General features: G+C 41.1%; 1 protein-coding gene across 3 annotated transcripts in view; it reads right to left on the reverse strand.

Moving 5' to 3' along the window:
* The window catches only part of iars1 (isoleucyl-tRNA synthetase 1), a 57,855-nt gene that overhangs the window by 365 nt on the left and 36,366 nt on the right, over positions 1-21,124 (reverse strand). For all 3 annotated transcript variants that reach the window (NM_199896.3, XM_087271880.1, XM_087271881.1), the window contains 12 exon segments: positions 1,560-1,712; positions 1,850-1,999; positions 3,230-3,355; positions 3,485-3,614; positions 4,631-4,807; positions 11,033-11,128; positions 11,201-11,313; positions 14,190-14,364; positions 17,672-17,755; positions 17,829-17,931; positions 18,952-19,073; positions 20,215-20,292. In NM_199896.3, coding sequence (NP_956190.3) covers positions 1,560-1,712; positions 1,850-1,999; positions 3,230-3,355; positions 3,485-3,614; positions 4,631-4,807; positions 11,033-11,128; positions 11,201-11,313; positions 14,190-14,364; positions 17,672-17,755; positions 17,829-17,931; positions 18,952-19,073; positions 20,215-20,292 — 1,507 coding nt within the window.

Here is a 21,124-nt window from a genome sequence, read left to right on the forward strand (position 1 = left end):
ATGAAGTGCTTTATGTTAGGTGTGTGTTTGTGTGTGCGCAAGTGTGTGTGTGACTCTAAGTGTGTTTGTGCATGTGTGTTAAAAATACACTTAAACACACACACATAAATGTGTATGTGTTCATAAGTGTGTGTGTTTAAAGGTGTGTGCCTGTGTGTTAAAGTGACTGTGTGCATGTTTAAGCGTTTGTTTGTGTGTTTTAAAGTGTGTGTGTGTGTGTGTGTGTGTGTGTCTAAATGTGTGTGTAAAAACACACTCAAACACACATTTTAATGTGTTGTTTATAAGTGTGTATGTGTTTAAATGTTTTTGCATGCGTGTTAAAAACACACTTAAATGTCTGAGTGTTTGTGTATGTGTTTAAGCATATGTCTCTGTAAGTGTGTGTGTGTGTGTGTGTGTGTTTAAGTGTATGTGTACTTCAGTGTGTGTGTTTGTTTGTGTTTAAAGCGTGTTGGTGTGTTAAAGTGTGTGTGTTTAAACATATGTCTCTGTAAGTGTGTGTATGAGTGTTTTTACGTGTGTGTGTAGTGTAATTGTGTACTTAATTGTGTGTTTTGTTTTTTAGTGTGTGTGTGTGTGTACTTAGGTGTGTGGTAATGTTTAAAAGTGTGTTGGCGTGTTAAATTGTGTGTGTTTTAAGTGTTCGTTTGTGTGTGTGTGTGTTTAAGTGTGTGTGTGTAAGTGTGTGTTTAAGCATGTCTCTGTAAGTGTGTATGAATGTTTTTACGTGTGTTTTTAGGTGTGTCATTTTATAAGTGTGTGTGTTTAAGTGTGATTGTGTACTTAATTGTATGTGTGTGTGTGTGTTTAAGTGTGATTGTGTACTTAATTGTGTGTGTTAATGTTTAAAAGTGTGTTTGCGTGTTAAATTGTGCGTGTGTTTAAGCGTTCATTTGTGTATGTGTGTGTTTTAAGTGTATGTGTGTAAGTGTGTGTTTAAGCATGTCTCTGTAAGTGTGTGTGTGTGCATCGGTGTGTGTGTCTCTAAGTGTGTTTGTGTATGCATGTTAAAATACACTTAAACACACGCATGTAAATGTGTGTGTGTGTGTGTGTGTTCATAAGTGTGTGTGTGTTTAAAGGTGTGTGCCTGTGTGTTAAAGTGACTGCGCATGTTTATGTATTTGTTTGTGTGTTTTAAAGTGTGTTTGTGCATGTGTGCACTTAAATGTGTGTGTGTTTGTGTATGAGTGTGTGTTAGTGTATGTTTATGTTTGTTTGTGTATGTATGTATATTTAAAGTGTGTGAGTGTTTAAGTGTGCTTAAATGTGCTTAAATGTGTGTATTTAGGTGTGTTGTGTATTTAAATGTGTGTGTTAGTGTATGATGGATTCTGCAGTCAGTCAGCTCTGGCTTCTCCTCTGTTTCCTTCACTGATTCTTCAGCTGCTCCTTGAGGCTTGAAATCACTTTCCATACATCAACACTCTTTACTTTACACACACTTTATCCCAAACACACTTTAACACCAGTCATTTCACTCGCCATTCAGAGCAGTCAGACCAATGTTACACGCACGCACGCACGCGCACACGCGCACACACACACACACACACCTGCAGTGAGCTGTGGATCAGTGTAGAGCATCAGTCTTCTTCCTCTCAGACCGAACACTTTAGCCGTTTCTCTCAGCAGATCTGAGAACTGGAGGAGGTTTTTACCCTCAGGGTTCATCAGGAGCAGCGTCGCCACGTCTCCAGTCCGACACTCTACACACACACACACCACAACAACATGAAAACACTCTGCATGACACATGGGGACCTACATTAAGCTCCCACAGATGAACATGCTCATAGACACAATGATTATTCAGTAAACAAAGTGTGTGTGTGAGCGGACGCACCTGCAGGACTGGCGTTGACGAGCTGCAGGTTCACATACGGACACAGCAGAGACTCGGAGCTGCTCACATCTGCAGGACTCGAACCCGCAGCCGAGCTCACAGTCAGAGTCCTGCCGCTCAGAGACAGCAGATCAGTGCTGCTGCTGAGTGCTGGAACACACACACACGCATTAACACATGTGCACACAAACATGCGCACACACACACACATACTAGTAGCACTTCCACATAAATGGATCGAGGTTGTTTTTATTCATAGATATATACACAAGATATGGCATAGGGACCCTGAGTATGCGTCAATAGCGCCGCCACATTGGTACAGTGCTCCCAGAACTAGTGTCATTCAACCGCACTAGTCAAGACAGTGTTATTACGTGAAGATGCGGGACTTTAGCGCTGTCTACGGGTGTAGTAACGAGCAAACAAAGAAAACAAAGCACAAAGGCAGAACATTTCATAGGTAATATTACGTTTCTTTCTGTTTTTGTATTTTCTGAACTTTTGTGCTAATCAGGTAACGTTATTGATGATAACAGTCACTTACTGCATTCACCATACGGCACATAGATATATACATTAGATGTCGCCTGGCCTATTGTTGTCTATTGGACAGAATGCATCAATAGCGCCGCCATCTTGGTACAGGGTAGCACTCCTTTGAAATGAGGTACAGTGGAGGACTGTGGTACTAACATCCAGGAAAACTCCCGATCATAAATATGTGTGTATATGTGTATATCTCTGGCTTTGGATGGCCACAGTCCTCCACTGTATCTTGGTCCCGCATTCATTTCAAAGGAGCGCTACCCTGTACCAAGATGGCGGCGCTATTGACGCATTCCGTCCAATAGACAACAATAGGCCAGGCGACATCTAGTGTATATATCTATGGTTTTTATTTATGTCACTTCATATTTTAGTGTCTCATCAAATGTTCTGACCAATCAAATGCTCTCTAGTGTCTGACATGCCCCGCCCCCTTCAAGACATTTGATTCACCTGAGCTCAAGCACTCTTACTGGCGGAGCGATGATGAAATAAACAGCTATTGGCTGCTTTTAAAAAAAAGAGGAGGCGATCTCTCTGCAATCATTACAAGTTTAGGATTAATCTACAAGTAAAAATATGTATTAATCATATGAATCACAGATCAACCGTGATCCGTTACACCCCTAGTTATCGGTCTTACACCATTGTTTTCCTCTTTCTGAAAGTCTTCATAAGACCCTTGTGAAATTTTTCTGTCATTATTTCAGCAAATAGGATTGTAAATGAATGATCTGTTGTGCTCTCCCACCAACTATGACAACTTCTGCTGCGGAGAAACACACACACACACATGTGAACAGGCTCCACTGTTATATTTGGAGCTCTCACCTGTCTTGCCGTTGAATATGGAGACTGGAGCTCCGTTGAGGCCGAACACACTGCAGCAGATCCTCTTCAGCTGCTCCAGGTCCAGTCTGTTGTCTCCCTTGGGGTTCTCCAGCAGAACCACACCGTCTGACAGCAGAACACACAGAAGATGAGCTGCAGATCAGATCCTGCAGGTGTGTTTGTGTGTGTGTGTGTTTGTGTGTGTGTGTGTGTGTGTGTGTGTGTGTGTGTGTGTGTGTGTGTAGCGTCTCGTACCCTGCTGTTTATCTTTGAGCGACACTCTGAGGTTCACAAACGCACACGCCGAGCCGCTCACAGGAGCCCTGCAGACGGAGGAAGAGGAGGAGCCTCGCACGATAGTCAACTCCAGATCAGAGCCCTTCAGCTGAAACACACACACACACACACACACACGCATGAATGAATGAATGAATGCACGAACACACACATGCACATATCTACACACACATATACACAAACATACAGGCGCATGCATGTGCACACACACACACACACACACACACACATGCACAAGTACACACAAAATCACACAAATTTACACTTACACACATACACACGCACGCACGCGCACACAAGTATGCATAGAGACATGCACAAACACATAAGTACACACATACATAGAGAAAACACACACATGCAGGCACATAAACATACACACACACACACATGCCGATGTGCATATACACACATACGCACAAACACATATAGACACATACATATAGACATGCACACACAGATGCAACAACACACATGCACACACATGCATACACACACACAAACATGCACACAAACACATAAATGCATGCACACATACAGACACAAACACATTTACACACACAAACAAAACATACATCCATGCACACACACACACACATGCATGCATGTACGCACAAACACATACATATAGACATGCACACATACACACAGACACGCATGCATGTACAGACACACACAAACACATACAGACACACACATACATATAGACAGGCACATACGAACGCACACACAGATGCAATCACACACACAGACACGCATGCATGTACACATATGCACAAACCTATCCAGACACACATGCATACAGACAAGCACACACGGATGCAACCACACACAAACGCACAAGCACACACACGCATACATGCACACACAAACATGCACACATGCAGACACACAGACGCACGGACAAGTCCGCGCGCACACACACACACAGAGACAAGTTGAATTAATAAGATCTTTCTAAACAGATCGATTCCGATCATCAGCTGAACTCATCCTCGCATCACGACTAAACAAAATACGGCACTGTCAGCTTTATCTAATATCGTCCAGCCCTTGATGAATCCTAAAGCACACACACTGATCTGTGATTGTGTGTTCTGTTACCTGTGTGTTCTCCTGCACGATGACGCTGGCGTTGGGACACACGGGGTACGCTCTGAGCGGAGCTTTAGTGGTGGCCAGGATGAAGTCTGTGTGTGCCTCAATCACCTGATGCAGATATTCACCAGCCGGCTGACAGCGGTAGAACACCGTGATCTCATCTGACGGCACCAGGTGACCCTAAACACACACACACACACACACACACAAGAGAAACATTACATTTAATTTATTGACTTACTCTCAAACATACACACCACACTTAGGGATGCAATGAATAACCGGTTTCACTATTATTGCGCTTTAATTCGTCATGGTTAATTAATGGTAAAGGCTTCTCAACACCGTGCTTCTGCATGAAACAAAACTGCTGCAACTTAAAGTTATGCCGAGTGCTAGTCTTGTAGAGCTTGTACACCATGCACACTGGATTAACTATGGCTGAGGTTATTAACTAAGGGCCGGTCACATATTGCGTCTTTTGCACGCGCAAGTTCGTTATTTTCAATGGAGACACGTGGCTTGCATATATGGAGCGACGGACTCGTGCTTTCCACACGCACCTACTAGTTGAAAGAAGGCCAGGAGTGCCCTACACTGAGAAAAAAATACAAAATGTAAAAATAAAAAATGAAAAACAACAATTTAGGTATATAGTTGATCAAAAGTGCCTTTCAGACAGAGGTTCAGCAGCCTTTGATCACATTTTTTCTCTGTAAAAGGGAAATAATTAGCTATTATGTAACTTTGGTTTACATTAGACAAATACTACTTATTTATTTTTTCATTTATTTTTTCATTTATTATTTTTTTATTTTAATTGTATTTATTTATTTTTTAATTAATTTATTAATTATTTTTTATTTTAAATGTATTTATTAATTTATTTTAAATTCATTTACTTAAATTGTATTTATTTATATTTTTATTTATTTGAATTTAATTTATTTTCATTTATTTTTTATTAATTTATTAAAATTGTATTTATTTGTTTATTTTCATTTATTAAAAAATGATATTCATTTATTAACATTTTATTTATTTATTTTAATTCATTTTATTTAATTTATTTAAAATTATCTAATTTATTTTACATTTATTTATTTACATTTTATTTATTTATTTAAATTATTATTTTCTTTATTGACATTTATTTTCAGTGTAAAATTATTACTTATGTTTAAATGTCAAAACTTTTTTTTTTTTTTTACTTATTTTTAAGTCCAAACAGAATTGGATTATTGTTTGTTTTTTCATTATTATTTTTATTATTAATTTGTGACTATGAGCAATAAGACATTATAAGGGAAAATCTGCGGTTTAATTCTGAATGGTGACACTCTCAGACGTCGTCACTAAATATAGAGCAGAGGTAAGACTTTCTCCTGCATAGCTGTTGGCTTATGCATTATAGGATTTACATTATAGAGAGAAATAACTACTGCTGTTCGGTCAATTTACCTAATGGATGAACAGCTCTCGTTAATAGTTCATGCTTTCACTTTTGTATTTTACACAAAACACACAATTACCGGTAGGAATGACATCCTGCCTTACTCATAACTCCCTCTTCATATAGCCGTATGCCTATTACATATCCATAAAACTCTGTGATAAAGCCGGGCTCAGATCGTATCGCTTTCTCACTACAATCGATCCACTCCAGAGTTCGTTTCAATCGAGCCGAGACCACCTCATTCAGGCGATCTCTAAGCGATTTGTGTTGTTGTTTTGGCGCGGATCTGAGCGTGATTGCTGAATATGCCATATGCACATCTGCCAAACGAACCGCGCTAACTGGGTAAACGAGACGAGTTTCAAAACAAAAACTCTAGGTGTGAAAGCACCCTTAGATGCAATAATTAAAAAAACTGGAATCTAAAAACTTTACATTCAATCATTCATTTTCCTTCGGCTTAGTCTCATTTATCAGGGGTCACCACAGTGGAATGAACCGCCAACAATTCCAGCATATGTTTCACACAGCGGATGCTCTTCCAGCTGCAACCCAGTCCTGGGAAACACCCACTCACACACACACATATACTATAGTGGTCAATTTAATGCATCAATTCCCCGATAGCGCATGCTTGGACTGTGGGGGAAACCGGAGAACACTGAGGAAATCCACGTCAACACGGGGAGAACATGCAAACTCCATACAGAAATGCCAACTGACCCAGCCGAGACTCAAACTAGCAACTTTCTTGCTGTGAGGACACGGTGCTAACCACTGAGCCACCATGCCACCCTCTAAAATCCTTAGAGTTTATTTATTTATATTAATATTTCACTAATGCTATCTTACGTTGATGCTCATATAAAGAAAGTGAGTGTAGCGCCTCTGCTGGTGAAGAGTGGCTCATTTACTCTCCTTCTGAAGCTGAAAAACAGCGAGCGGCGCTCTGGGAAATCGCAGAAAAACTCCACCATGCTCCCAGAGCAGACGCTAGGAGAAAACAAACCCTCTTGTTGTGGAAAAAAGCACACACCGAGCCGAGCGAACAACAGCTCCTGCTTTTCCACAAACCCCTCGCTCACACCGAACAAAAAAATTAATTCCCTCCATGGAAAATTCCCCTAGATTCTTTCAGAGTTTTCAATAAGAGAGGAATTCGGCGCTGGCGGGCGTCCAGCGGCCTTCCTCACACACAGCGGATCAAACACACACTATTATTGAGGGAAACGGGAGGAAATCCGTCTCACTTTACACCGCTCCAGCGTGTTGTTTGTGTCGGTGTGGACTAATGAAGCTTTATTAGCCGCAGAACTCTGGGGTGGAAAGATCACCCGAATAGCATCTCTCGTGAGTGTGAAAACAGGAGATCTGAGCCCGAGAGACGGCAGAAAAACACACACCGCGAGCGCAGACGTCACTGGAGAACTAATGAAGGAGATGCAGACCGGTCCCTGTCTGAACAACAGCTGATTCAGGAGAACACTGCCTGACAAACCCGGCAACATCCGCAGGCAGAAAACTGCTGTTTTTAATTATAACCATCATTAATATATAATTAATGCATTACTATTTTTGTGTGAATTTTAAGCACAAATTTAAAGTGGTGGTCCAGTGTGTATTTTTTAAGGCTTGGTTGTGTTTATAAGATGCAAAGCAGTGTGTCCTCATGCTATATTTATAGAAAATCACGTTATTTTTTCATATCTTACTTTGATTATATACAGCGGCTCAGAAAACATGAACACCACTGTCATATTTCCTAGTTCTTCTAAAAGGTCTGCCCTCAAGAGGCTCTGATTGGTCAGCTAACACAATGTGCTGTGATTCGCAGATCGGCTCCACGTCACCAGGAAAAGCGTCACGCCTCTACTAGCACGCGCTGTGCCGTTGTGTAAACACTGTCAGTCAGTGTAGCCCAGGCCCGGCTCCAGCTTGGAACTTTAGGGTGGGCCAAGTGACATTTCGGGTGGGCAAACACAAATAAAGAAATATATATATATATATATATATACATATATATATATATATATATATATATATATATATAAAGACAACAATTATTTCAAAGGTAAAAAATAATTTATAGCATTTTAAAAGTAATGTATTTATCTTTTTAAATGGTCTCTGTCATTTTAATAAGAGCAGACTAACATGTATTTTAATTATTATATATATATATATATATATATATATATATATATATATATATATATATATATATATATATAATTTTATTATTATTATTATATTAAATTATTTTAATATTATTAAATATTATTATTTAACTATTATATTTTATTAAATTATTATATTTTATTAAATTATTATTAATTATTATTTAATGCACCAGAGCCAATATGGACATTAGTATTTTTTATAACTAACAAACAAATTTTTGAATAGCAGATTTTCTTTACATATTAGCCTAGCTGTTAGTGGTAAACAGCTAATACATTACATTTATAGCTTATAGAGTTTATTTTGCATATAGCATTAAATAAATTATTAAAACAGAACACTTTACTCAAAATTGTAAATGAGTCTGGCTTACCAAACATGCTTTTTAAAGCTCACAGTCACATCTTATCTTTTTCAGTTATGAAATACATCGCAAAAAAAAAAATGTTGTTATCTGATGTAGGGCCTGGTGTAGCCGCGTCAGTGTGAGCCTGAATCAGACGGAAAATGAAGAGCACACAGCTGAACCTCACGCCTGCTCTCTAAAATATCATCTAACAAGTGTCTTTTAAATATATTCGGGTTATAAGCACGTGTCATTAATATGAACGCGTCAAATATGTTTTGTGAGTTGGTTATTTGAGATGTAGAACACAGAGAAAGTGTCCACATAGAGAGACACTGCAGCGCTGCTGAAGATTGTGGCTGTTTACAGCAGTTTGAGGGATAAATATGAATCTGTAGCTAAATTGTTAGCGGTGCCAAACAGCACTTCCCATTGTTTACGTCCTCGCTACAACATACCATTAACGCTGGACACTATGCATGTAATAGATAAATTTTAACAAATAAAAACACAGGTTGAGGCTCACAATCCACAGCTTCATCTGTTCTGTTTAGAGCTGCTTTTTCTCTGAGGAGTGTTTAGCTGAATCCAGCACTGAACTGGGAGAGAATTTGGACGCTATCCTTTGTCAAATGCTACAGCTGTATATTTTTATAGTTCTCTGGAACATAATTAAAATAAATCGTAAGCACTGCCCTCTTCATGTCTTGTCCTTTGGAAACCCAACTACAGAAACAGAAGAAGCTCTGTGGAAATAGCAGCGTTTGGACAGTATTTCTCTGCCACGCCCCTTGGCTGCGCAGGGTGTGTGCGTGTGGTGAATGCGCGTAACCTGAAGCGCTTGTGATCTCACTAACCCGGATGTATTTTTTTGTAGTGAACATAAACATATTGTTTATGTTCACTAGGCTTGGGCGGTAATACAGTAAAATGGTACACCGCAGGATCTAAAAACAGCAACGATGTCAGTTTCAATACCGTCATAAAAAACAAAGCACTTAAATAGAAGACAAGTATTAAATATTAAATATTCTTTATTTAATGCCTACAAATGCGTATGAGTGATTGTCATTACCGGACAGTGTGGAGGAGAGAGAGAGAGGTGAGGTGAGATGGCGAGTCGCGCACCAAGTTACCTGCGGTTTGGCAGAATTTCCGGTTTCGACCGAACGAGAAGTGAGACGTGGTAAATATGAGAGGTCTGCATTCCCGCTGCTGTACCGCGGGAGCCAACCAGATTAAATAAACTTCAGAATAAAGTTCAGAATAAAGCAGGAGAGCGGTCGTAATACGTAATAAGGGTGTAATACACACAAGTGCGCACGGTCTAACAATATCGCTCCCGAGCGAGCGAGCACACGCGCATCGGCGTGGATGCTGTTTATGTGTGTGTGTGTGTGTGTGTGTGTGTGTGTGTGTGTGAATGAGAGAGTGCGTGGTGCTGTGTGTCACTCTATGTGTGTGTGTGTGTGAGAATGAGAGAGAGAGAGAGAGAGAGAGAGAGAGAGAACGTGGTGCTGTGCGTCGCTTGGTGCTGTCTCTGTGTGTGTGTGTGTGTGTGTGTGTGTGTGTGTATGAAAGAGAAAGAGAGAGAACGTGGTGCTGTGCATCGATTGGTGCTTTCTCTCTCTCTGTGTGCGTGTGTGTGTGTGTGTGTGAGTGTGTACGTGCGTGAAGGAGAAAGAGCGTCCCGCGCAGATCTCTGATATGAACAAGACATACAGGTGACGGTGAACTTAAGGTCGCATATACGGTATTCAGTTTCTGAATGGTTTAGGCACAAGCCAACAGTTTGGTGAAGCTGTCTGAGCCTTACGTCATAAGTTTATATTATGCACGGTAATACCGGATACCGAGGTAAAATAGGGTGGAGGTTTGACGGTATCAAAATTTGGATACCGCCCAAGCCTGATGTTCGCACAAGCCTACATTACACATCAACTTCAGTTTAAACCATAAGTCTCAAACTGGATTCCTGGAGGGCCGCAGCTCTCCACAGTTTTGCTCCAACCCTAGTCAAACACAGCTGATCACACTAATCAAGGAGTTCAAGACTACTAGAGACTATTAAGCAGGAGTCGGGAGTGGTTAGAGCTGAACTATGCAGAGCTGCGGCCCTCCAGGAATTGAGTTTGAGACGATTGGTTTAATATATGATATTGTAGTGGACCACCCCTTTAAACATGATAGAAGAGAAACAAGACCACAGCGGCTTCTCCCAATGCACTAAACTACGTTTCTCTGCCCATTATTTGTGCAAGTTTAGCAGGAACTGATGATTTTCTTCTTGCCTCTTTCTCATTGGATGGAAACGCTGCTTCATCCACAAATCCTTATCATAATATTTCAGTTTAGATTCTTTGATGGAAGTGGATTAGTTGATAAGTTTTTATATCTCATCATCTTTCCCAGAGAATCTCACCTTCTTGCGCAGTTTCTGGATGCGGTTGATGACCTCTCGGGCCACTCCTTCGTCCAGCATGGCCTGATCCGGCGTGACGTCCAGCAGAACCAGCACCTGAGGGAAACACACGTCCGTCAGCTTCACGTTTGTGCAGGAGTGAGTTTAATATTCGGAGAGCAGGAGCACCTGAGCGTCTGAGTGAGCCTCGTACTGAGACGCGGATCCAGACGACTGATCGAAGGTGTACATCAGACGCAGATCCTCCTCACGCAGGTCATGACCATCCACCACTATACAACCTGGAGGAGAGATGAGGAGAGAGGTAAGAGGAGAGAAGAACAGGGACGAAGAAAAGAGAAGATGAGATGAAAAGAGAAGAGGAGACAAGAGAACAGAAAAAAGAAAAGAGGAGATAAGGAGAGACAGGATGAGAAAAGAAACTGGAAGATGAGAAAAGAGAAGAGATGGGAAGAGGCGAAAAGAGAAAAAGAGAAAAAAAAGAAATAAGGAGAAGAGAAAAGAGGCAAGATGAGATAAGAAAAGAGACTAGAAGATAAGAGAAGGAAAATAAAAGAGATAGGGAGAAAAGAAAAAAGATGAGATGAGAAAAGAAGAGATGAGAAGAGGTGACGAGAAGAGATAAGAGATGAGGAGAAAAGAAATGAGAAGAGACGAGATGAGAAGAGATAAAAAGAGAAAAGAGAAGAGACAAAAATAGACGAGAAGAACAGAAAAGAGGAAACGAAGAGGCGAGAAGAGAAAAGAGATGAGAAGAGACGAGAATAAGAGAAAATAGGAGCTGAGAAAAGGCGAGGAAAGAAAAGAGACGAGAAGAGACGAGACAAAAAGAAGACTAGATGAAAAGAGACGTGAAGAGGAGAAAAGAAAAGAGACGAGAAGAGGCGAGATGAGATGAGAAGAGAAAAGAGATGGGAAGAAGAGAAAACAGACGAAAAGAGAAGAGACGAGAGAGATGAGAAGAGAAGACGAGAAGAGGCGAGAAAAGAAAAGAGACAAAAAGAAAAGAGATAGGGAGAAAAGAAAAAAGACTAGAAGAGACGAGATGAGAAAAGAAAAGAGAAGAAGAGGTGAGGAAAGAAAAGATGAAAGAAAACGAGATGAGAGGAGAAGAGACAAGAAGGGAAGAGTAAAGAGATGAGAAGAAAAGAAACGAGAAGAAAAGGAAAGAGACGAGACGAGAAAAAAAGATAAGAAAAGAAACAAGAAGAAAAGTGACAAGATAAGGGGTGAGACAGGAAGAAAAGAAAAGAGATGAGAAAAGGAGAAAAGAGAAGAGACGAAAAGAAAAGAGAAGAGAAGAGGAGGAAAGAGAAGAGAAGAAGGGGTAAGACGAGAAGAGAAGAAAAGATATGAGACAAGATGAGGAGAAGAGACGAAAAGAAACTAAACGAGGAGAAAAGAAATGTGATGGGGTGAGACGAGGAGAGGAGAAAAGAGAGAAGACGAGACGAGAACAGGTGAGATGAGAAGAGGTGAGAAGAGACAAGAAGAGAAGAGGAAAAAAGACAATGCAAAATGAAAAGAGAAGATAGAAAAAAAAAGAATTGAGAGAAGAGAAGAAAAGAGAGGAGATTAGGTGAGATGGAATGAGAAGATGAAAAGAGGAGAAAATAGACGAGAAGAGGAGAGGAAAAAGAGACAAGACAAGAACAGGTGAGATGAGGAGAAGAAGAGATGAGACGAGAAAAGGAGAGAAGACAAGAGGAGAAGAAAAGAGACGAGAAAAGGCGAGAAGAGATGAGAGGAGAAAAGAGAAACAAGATGAAAAGAGATGAGATGAGGTGAAAAGAGAAGAGAAGAGAAATGAAGAGAAGAGAAGAGAAGAGAAGAGAAGAGAAGAGAAGAGAAGAGAAGAGAAGAGAAGAGAAGAGAAATGAAGAGAAGAGAAGAGAAGAGAAGAGAAGAGAAGAGAAGAGAAGAGAAGAGAAGAGAAGAGAAGAGAAGAGAAATGAAGAGAAGAGAAGAGAAGAGAAGAGAAATGAAGAGAAATGAAGAGAAGAGAAGAGAAGAGAAATGAAGAGAAGAGAAGAGAAGAGAAGAGAAATGAAGAGAAGAGAAGAGAAGAGAAGAGAAATGAAGAAGAGAAGAGAAGAGAAGAGAAGAGAAGAGAAGAGAAGAGAAGAGAAATGAAGAGAAGAGAAGAGAAGAGAAGAGAAGAGAAGAGAAGAGAAGAGAAGAGAAGAGAAGAGAAGAGAAATGAAGAGAAGAGAAGAGAAGAGAAGAGAAGAGAAATGAAGAGAAGAGAAGAGAAGAGAAGAGAAGAGAAGAGAAATGAAGAGAAGAGAAGAGAAGAGAAGAGAAGAGAAGAGAAGAGAAGAGAAATGAAGAGAAGAGAAGAGAAGAGTAGAGAAATGAAGAGAAATGAAGAGAAGAGAAGAGAAGAGAAGAGAAGAGAAGAGAAGAGAAGAGAAATGAAGAGAAGAGAAGAGAAGAGAAGAGAAATGAAGAGAAGAGAAGAGAAGAGAAGAGAAGAGAAGAGAAGAGAAATGAAGAGAAGAGAAGAGAAGAGAAGAGAAGAGAAGAGAAGAGAAGAGAAGAGAAATGAAGAGAAGAGAAGAGAAGAGTAGAGAAATGAAGAGAAATGAAGAGAAGAGAAGAGAAGAGGCAAAATGAACAAAGAAGACATAAAAAGAAAAGAAATGAAGAGACGAGGCGAGGTGCTTAAGGTAGCCGTAATCAGTTTTATACTTCTAAATGTTGTCAGCTTTGTGTTGGTGTCAGAGACCATTTTAAACAGTATCTGCACACACACACACACACACACACACACACACACACACACACACACACACACACTGATGTGATGATCTGATCTGCAGTGTTATCGGGTGTTTCGCTCATTACAGCACACTGTTACATATAACAGGCATGGAGAAAGACAAGACTATCAGATGTGCAGTGTAAAGTCTGATTATCACGGCTGGCTGAGCTCCTCACACTCCTGCTGGCACTACCTTACACTAATATATCATATAACACTCATCAATATTACACTATTATTATGAACAAACCCTGATGATGAGCATAGGGCTGATGTTCATATCAGAGTAACACATTAGACTTCAGTTCATGTTCTGTATATATACTATATTGGGGATCAGTAAGGGTGTGTTCAGGCGTGTGTGGTGTTCGTGCGTTTGTGTGGTGCTCTTGCCTGTCTTCTGGAACTCCTCCAGCTCTTCACTCTTCAGCTCTTTGATGGATGCGGTCACGGATTTAAAGGCGCCTTTCAGCCGTTTGCCCAGCACCATGTGATCGGGTTCGGCCCGCAGGCGGATGCCGTATCGGTCCTTATCAGTGGAGAGAGTGAGCTGGCGCACGTTCAGCTCCTGCACAAACACACACCACTTTCAGTCTGAGATGAACACTGAACACTGAACACTTAATCACATACTGGATCAATAGTTGGTCTGTGAATCAGTAGTCAGTGAATCAAGAGTCGGTCAGTGAATCAAGAGTCAGTCAGTGTATCAGGAGACAGTCAGTGAATTAAGAGTCGCTCAGAGAATCAAGAGTCAGTCAGTGCAATAGGAGTTGTTCAGTGAATCAGGAGTTGTTCAGTGAATCAGGAGTTGGTCAGTGAATCAGGAGACAGTCAGTAAATCAAGAGTCGGTCAGTGAATCAAGAGTCGGTCAGTGAATCAGGAGACGGTCAGTGAATCAAGTCGGTCAGTGAATCAAGAGTCGGTCAGTGACTCAAGAGTCGGTCAGTTAATCAAGAGTCAGTCAGTGAATCAGGAGACGCTCAGTGAATCAGGAGTTGGTCAGTGAGTCAGGAGAAGGTCAGTGAGTTAGGAGACAGTGAATCGGGAGTTGGTCAGTAAATCTAGAGTCAGTCAGTAAATCAAAAGACAGTGAATCAAGAGTGAATCAAGAGATGGTCAATGAATCAAGAGTCAGTGAGTAAATCAGAAGACAGTGAATCAAGAGATATCAGGAGACAGTCAGTGAATCAAGAGATATTGAGTGAATCAGGAGATGGTCAGTAAATCAGGAGATGGTCAGTGAATTAAGAGTCAGTCGGTGAATCAGGATACGGTCAGTGAATCACGAGACAGTCAGTGAATCAAGAAATAGTGAGTGAATCAGAAGATGGTCGGTAAATCAGGAGATGGTCAGTGATTTAAGAGTCAGTCAGTGAATCAGGAGATGGTCAGTGAGTCAGTGAATCAAGAGTCAGTCAGTGAATAAGGAGACGGTCAGTGAATCAAGAATCAGTCAGTGAATCAGGAAGCGGTCAGTGAGTCATTGAATCAGGAATCGGTCAGGGAATGAGTAGACGGTCAGTGAATCAGGAGACAGTCAGTGAGTCAGGAGACGGTCAGTGAATCTGGAGTCGGTCAGTAAATCAGGAGACATAGCCAGTGAATCAGGAGACGGTCAGTGATTCAGGAGACATGGTCAATGAATCAGGAGACGGACAGTCAGTCAGGAGACTGTCAGTAAATCTGGAGATAGTGAATCAAAAATCGGTCAGTGGATCAGGGGATGGTCAGTGAATCTGGAAACTGTCAGTGAATCAAGAGTCGGTCAGAGAATTAGGAGATGGTCAGTGATTCAAGAGTCAGTGAATTAGGAGACGGTCAGCGAGTCAGGAGATGGTCAGTGAATCAAAAGTCAGTCAGTGAATCAGGATTCAGTCAGTGAATCAGGAGACGGTCATTGAGTCAGTGAATCAAGAGTCGGTCAGGGAATCAGGAGACAAAGCCATAGCTAGTATATCAGTTTCAGGTCAGGTAAATCAGGTCATAAAGCAGAAGCCTATCAGTGAATCATGAGAAGATCATTGAATCAGAAGACGGCCAGTGAATCAGTCAGAGCTCATGTGTTCACACAACAGTCACAGAAATCAAGAGAATAATAAAGTGTATCACAGGAGACACCTTCACAAAAAAACTCAGCACTTGCTTATTTAAAACAGCATAATCTGACGCAACACAGCATTAAACCCAAATCAAACTCAGAAGCGACTATGAGGGCTTAGAAACTGATAGTTGATGCGAACACATGTAGAACTGCTGAATCCAGCAGCGTGACCAGTGTCTCTGCAGGCTGTTCGGCAGTGGAGTGATACACACGCGCACACACACAGGCAAAGCGGATAATTTTAGTCCAGCTATAAATCAGAGCGGCAGGACTGCGGTTCAGCTGCAGAGCTCCACACCAGCAGAGGGCCAGCTGGAGCTGCACACACTCAGAACTGCAGGAGTACTCATGTAAGGATGCTGCAGTGACGGTCACTAATAATACAGCATCACTGACATGTTTTCCTGGATTTTTATGAACAGTTTAATTATTTTAGTTTAGACACAGCTGTACTAATTATTTATTTAATGTGTAGTCTGACAAAAAGCCCTTCTCAAATATAGTTTAACATGCAGGAAGTGAGTGTGGGAAGTTTTGTGCAGGAAGCGTCTACGGGAAGTGTGTGCAGGAAGTGTGAGCAGGAAGCATGTGCAGGAAGTCACTGCAGGAAGTGTTTGGGGGAAATGTCTGCAGGAAGTGCGCCCAGGAAATTTCTGCGGGAAGTGTCTGCAGGGGGTGTGTGCAGGAAATGTCTACAGGAAGTGTGTGCGGGAAGCGACTATGGGAAGTGTGTACAGGAAGTGTGTGCAGCAAGTGTGTACAGGAAGTGTGTGCAGGAAGTGTCTACAGTAAGTGTCTATGGGAAGTGTGTGCAGGACGTATCTACAGGAAGTGTGTGCGGGAAGCGACTATGGGAAGTGTGTACAGGAAGTGTGTGCAGGAAGTGTCTACAGTAAGCATGTGGAGAAAGTGTCAATGGGAAGTGTCTACAGGAAGTGTGTACAGGAAAAATCTGCAGGAAATGTCTGAAGGAAGTGTGTGCAGGAAGTGTCTACGGAAGTGTCTATGGGAAGTGTGTGCAGGAAGTGTCTACAGGAAGTGTCTATAGGAAGTGTGTGCAGGAAGTGTCTGAGGGAAGTGTGTGCAGGAAGTGTCTACAGGAAGTGTTTATGGGAAGTGTGTGCAGGAAATGTCTACAGGAAGTGTCTGAGGGAAGTGTGTGCAGGAAGTGTCTACAGGAAGTGTGTGCAGGAAGTGTCTACAGGAAGTGTCTGAGGGAAGTGTGTGCAGGAAGAGTCAACAGAAGGTGTGTGCAAGAAGCATCTACAGAAGTGTCTATGGGAAGTGTGTGAGGGTAGTGTCTACGAGAAGTGTGTGCAGGAAGTGTCTACAGGAAGTGTCTATGGGAAGTGTGTGCAGGAAGTGTCTAAGGGAAGTGTGTGCAGGAAGTGTCTGAGGGAAGTGTGTGCAGGAAGTGTCTGAGGGAAGTGTGTGCAGGAAGTGTCTGAGGGAAATGTGTGCAGGAAGTGTCTACGGGAAGTGTCTACGGTAAGCATGTGCAGGAAGTGTCAATAGGAAGCATGTGTTAAAAGTGTGTACAGGAACTGTGTGCAGGACGTGTGTGCAACAAGTGTGTGCAGGAAGTGTCAATAGGAATTGTGTGCAGGAAGCGTGTGCAGGAAGTGTCTGGGGGAAGTGTCTGCGGGAAGTCTGTACGGAAGTGTGTGTGTGGGAAGTGTATGACGTAAGTGTTGCCAGGAAGTGTGTGTGTGAGAGGAGTCTACAGGAAATGTCTACAGGACCTATGTGTGTGCAGAAAGTGTCTCTGACCTCCAGGATGTAGTTCTGCAGGGACTGGATATCAGTGAGAGCCTCTGGGTCCTGATGGATGACCACCACCTCCTTCAGCGGATACTGAAACACACACACACACTCCATCAGCAGCAGTAAAACACACACACACTCTCCATCATCATCAGAAACTCACCTTAATGGGCAGAGTCTTCCTGTCTCTGATCACACGACCCAACTCAATGACCGACTGCATCCGAGACACCGCACTCTCAATGCGCTGGTCAATCAGAGACTCCCTGCGACACACACACACACACACACACATAGTCATAGGACAGACACACCAACTACCATTACAACAGGTCGTTCTCTCTCTAATATATACACACACGCACACACATGTTGGTTTTTGTGAATTGTGGGGACATTACATAGGTTTCCATTGCTTTTTGCCACATTTTTAACTGCTTAGTGAAACCCGAACTGAGATGATGGGGTCATGTAAACTAAGTCATGGGGTGATGAAGGCTTTTAAGCTTTACTGCGGTTTGGAGATTGATATAGAGCGGACACTACATGCATCACATCATGTCTACTGTAAAACATCCATCTGAGGCGTTTATCAGCGGGAGCGCATCAGTACATGATGTTTTTCCATCAGACGAAGAGAGTGTGTGTGTGTGTGTCCTCTGGATGTTCTCCACGTCTGTGACAGCAGGTCACCTCTGAGAGAAACACACACACACACACACACACACCGCTCAGCTTATTAATACACAGTAATGCAGGACATTACAGCCGTTTACAGCAGCAGTCCTTCAGCTTAACTGCAGACCAGTGCGCTCTGGGAAATGTGTGTGTGTGTGTTTAAGGCAGACTAAAGGACATGTGTTAAATCACACAAGGAGACATGAGGACAAAAACACACACACACTGCAACAAATGAGTGTCTGTCTTTGTTTTTCTCTTATTTCTTGTCCAAATAATTCCTAAATCAAACACTGATGTTGTATGTTGAGAGTGTATTTGTCAGGTGTTTGTCCTCCTCAAACGTCTCCTGTGTGTAGCACTAGTTTCATCTCCTCCTCCTGTTGGGATTTCTGACTGCTGTAGCTGTGAAATACCTCCTTCAGCGGAGTGATAAGGAGCTGTGATGTGCTCTAAACCTGCCGGAACTACTTTAGCTGTGCGATTATCAGACAATAACACCATAGAGTGCTCATCAGCCAATCAGAGTCAAGCATTCAACAGAGCCTGTAGTATAGAGTGTTATCAGGCTGTGTGTGTGTGTGTGTGTGTGTGTGTGGTGTGTGTACCTGACTTGTGGCAGCATGAGGTAGTGTATGCTGCCGGTGTCCTTCTCCTCCACTGCTGCCGGGTCCAGCAGGTGCCGCAGGTTCTGGTACATCAGCTCGGTTATGAACGGAGTGAACGGAGCCTGAAAACACAAACACTTCATCACTCCAGCAGCACACACAAAAAACACACCAAAAACATTCAAAACAGTTTTTTTTTTTGGCAAAATTGTCTGCCAATTACCACCCCTAAAATCAGTACTAGGGGGTCTGATATGCTCATTTCTGAGTTTCCTCCACTCTTTCATCACCCGCTTCAGCAATAATCAGGCCACTGCGAGCTCTTATGAAGATTAATAAAGCATCATAGTGTTATTCAGAGTCAGTGAGGTGTAAAATGGAGCATTGATCCTCCGCTTATCCATCAACTGATCTCTGACTCGTATCTTTTGGGTCAGCAATTAATTATTAGAGTAAATGAGCTCTACTGATGCCCTGCTCTCACAGTTGTGAACATGTGGACGACTATTACACTAAACACATCAGATTCTAAAACTGGATTTAGTTTGCATTAACAGCAGAGAACGTTCCAGAAGCATTTATTTATTTTGACATTACAGTTGTGTGTTTGTTGCATTTATGACATTAAAAACAACGAATAAAACAATATAACCAAAATGCATGGCTCATTATTAATGTAAATATATTAGCATTAACTATGACTGAAATGACCAAAAAATGCAATTATCATTACAATTATTATTATTACTGTTATTATTATTAAGAAATGAAAGGCAAACTTATTTATAGGGCACAATTTTAACACAACCAAAGTCCATTTGAGGAGTTATACAATAAAAGTATTATATAAAGTATTACATATTCATATACTTTATGTAAATATAAATAGATATTTGTAAAACTGAACCAATATTTTAATTAATAAAAAAAAATATTTAATCTTCATTTATTTCATGCTGGGTCAAACTCCAAGCTAAATTATATGCATCAGTGCGAGTACATATTACACACAAAGTCAACGCAAACGAGTGAAACGAGTCACATTTGCTGTGGCTGCGCATAATTCACTTTAATCACGTCTAATGCACAGGTTCAAATAAATCAACGAAATCAAAAGAATTTGAGTGAGGTAAAAACATCACACGAGTAAACTAGCGAGTGACGCAGTAAACTTAACATTAGAAATAATTATATTGCAACAGTTCCAAAAGAACTGCTGCACTCGAGTTTCCACAGAGGTTGATAGTGTTTCCAGAGACTCACCATCAGTCTGCACATGGAGAACAGGACACTGAAGAGGGTTTCCAGAGCACGAACGCAGTCCTCAGAACCACTTTCACCCTGAACAAAGACATTATACTGTAAATACACACTTAACACTCAAAATATACAGATAACACACAGAAAATACACAGAAAATGCACAGACAACACTCAAAACACGAAGAAAACACACAAAATAATCACTCAAAACACACAGAAAACACAAAAATACACAGAAAACACACAAAATACAAAGAAAACGCACAGACAACACTCAAAACACACAGAAAAGACACAAAATACACAGAAAACACACATAATACACAGAAAACGCACAGACAACACTAAAAACACACAGAAAACACACAAATTAATCACTCAAAACACAGAAAACACACAAAATACACACAAAAAACGCACAGACAACATTTAAAACACACAGAAAACACATAAAAAACACAGACAATGCAGATAACACTCAAAACACACAGAAAACACACAAAATACACAGAAAACACAGAAAACGCACAGACTACACTCAAAACACACAGAAAACACACAAAATAATCACTCAAAACACACAGAAAACACACAAAATACACAGAAAACACACAAAATACACAGAAAACGCACAGACAACACTCAAAACACACAGAAAACACACAAAATAATCACTCAAAACACAGAAAACACACAAAATACACAGAAAACACACAAAATACACAGAAAACACACAAAATACACAGAAAACGCACAGACAAAACTCAAAACACACAGAAAACACAAAAAATAATCACTCAAAACACAGAAAACAACACAAAATACACAGAAAACACACAGACAACACTTAAAACACAAAGAAAACACACAAAACACACAGAAAACACACAAAATAATCACTCAAAACACAG

Source organism: Danio rerio, chromosome 11 (assembly GCF_052040795.2).
Source record: "Danio rerio strain M-AB ecotype USA chromosome 11, GRCz13ab, whole genome shotgun sequence".
In the NCBI taxonomy this organism is placed as follows: Eukaryota; Metazoa; Chordata; class Actinopteri; order Cypriniformes; family Danionidae; genus Danio; species Danio rerio.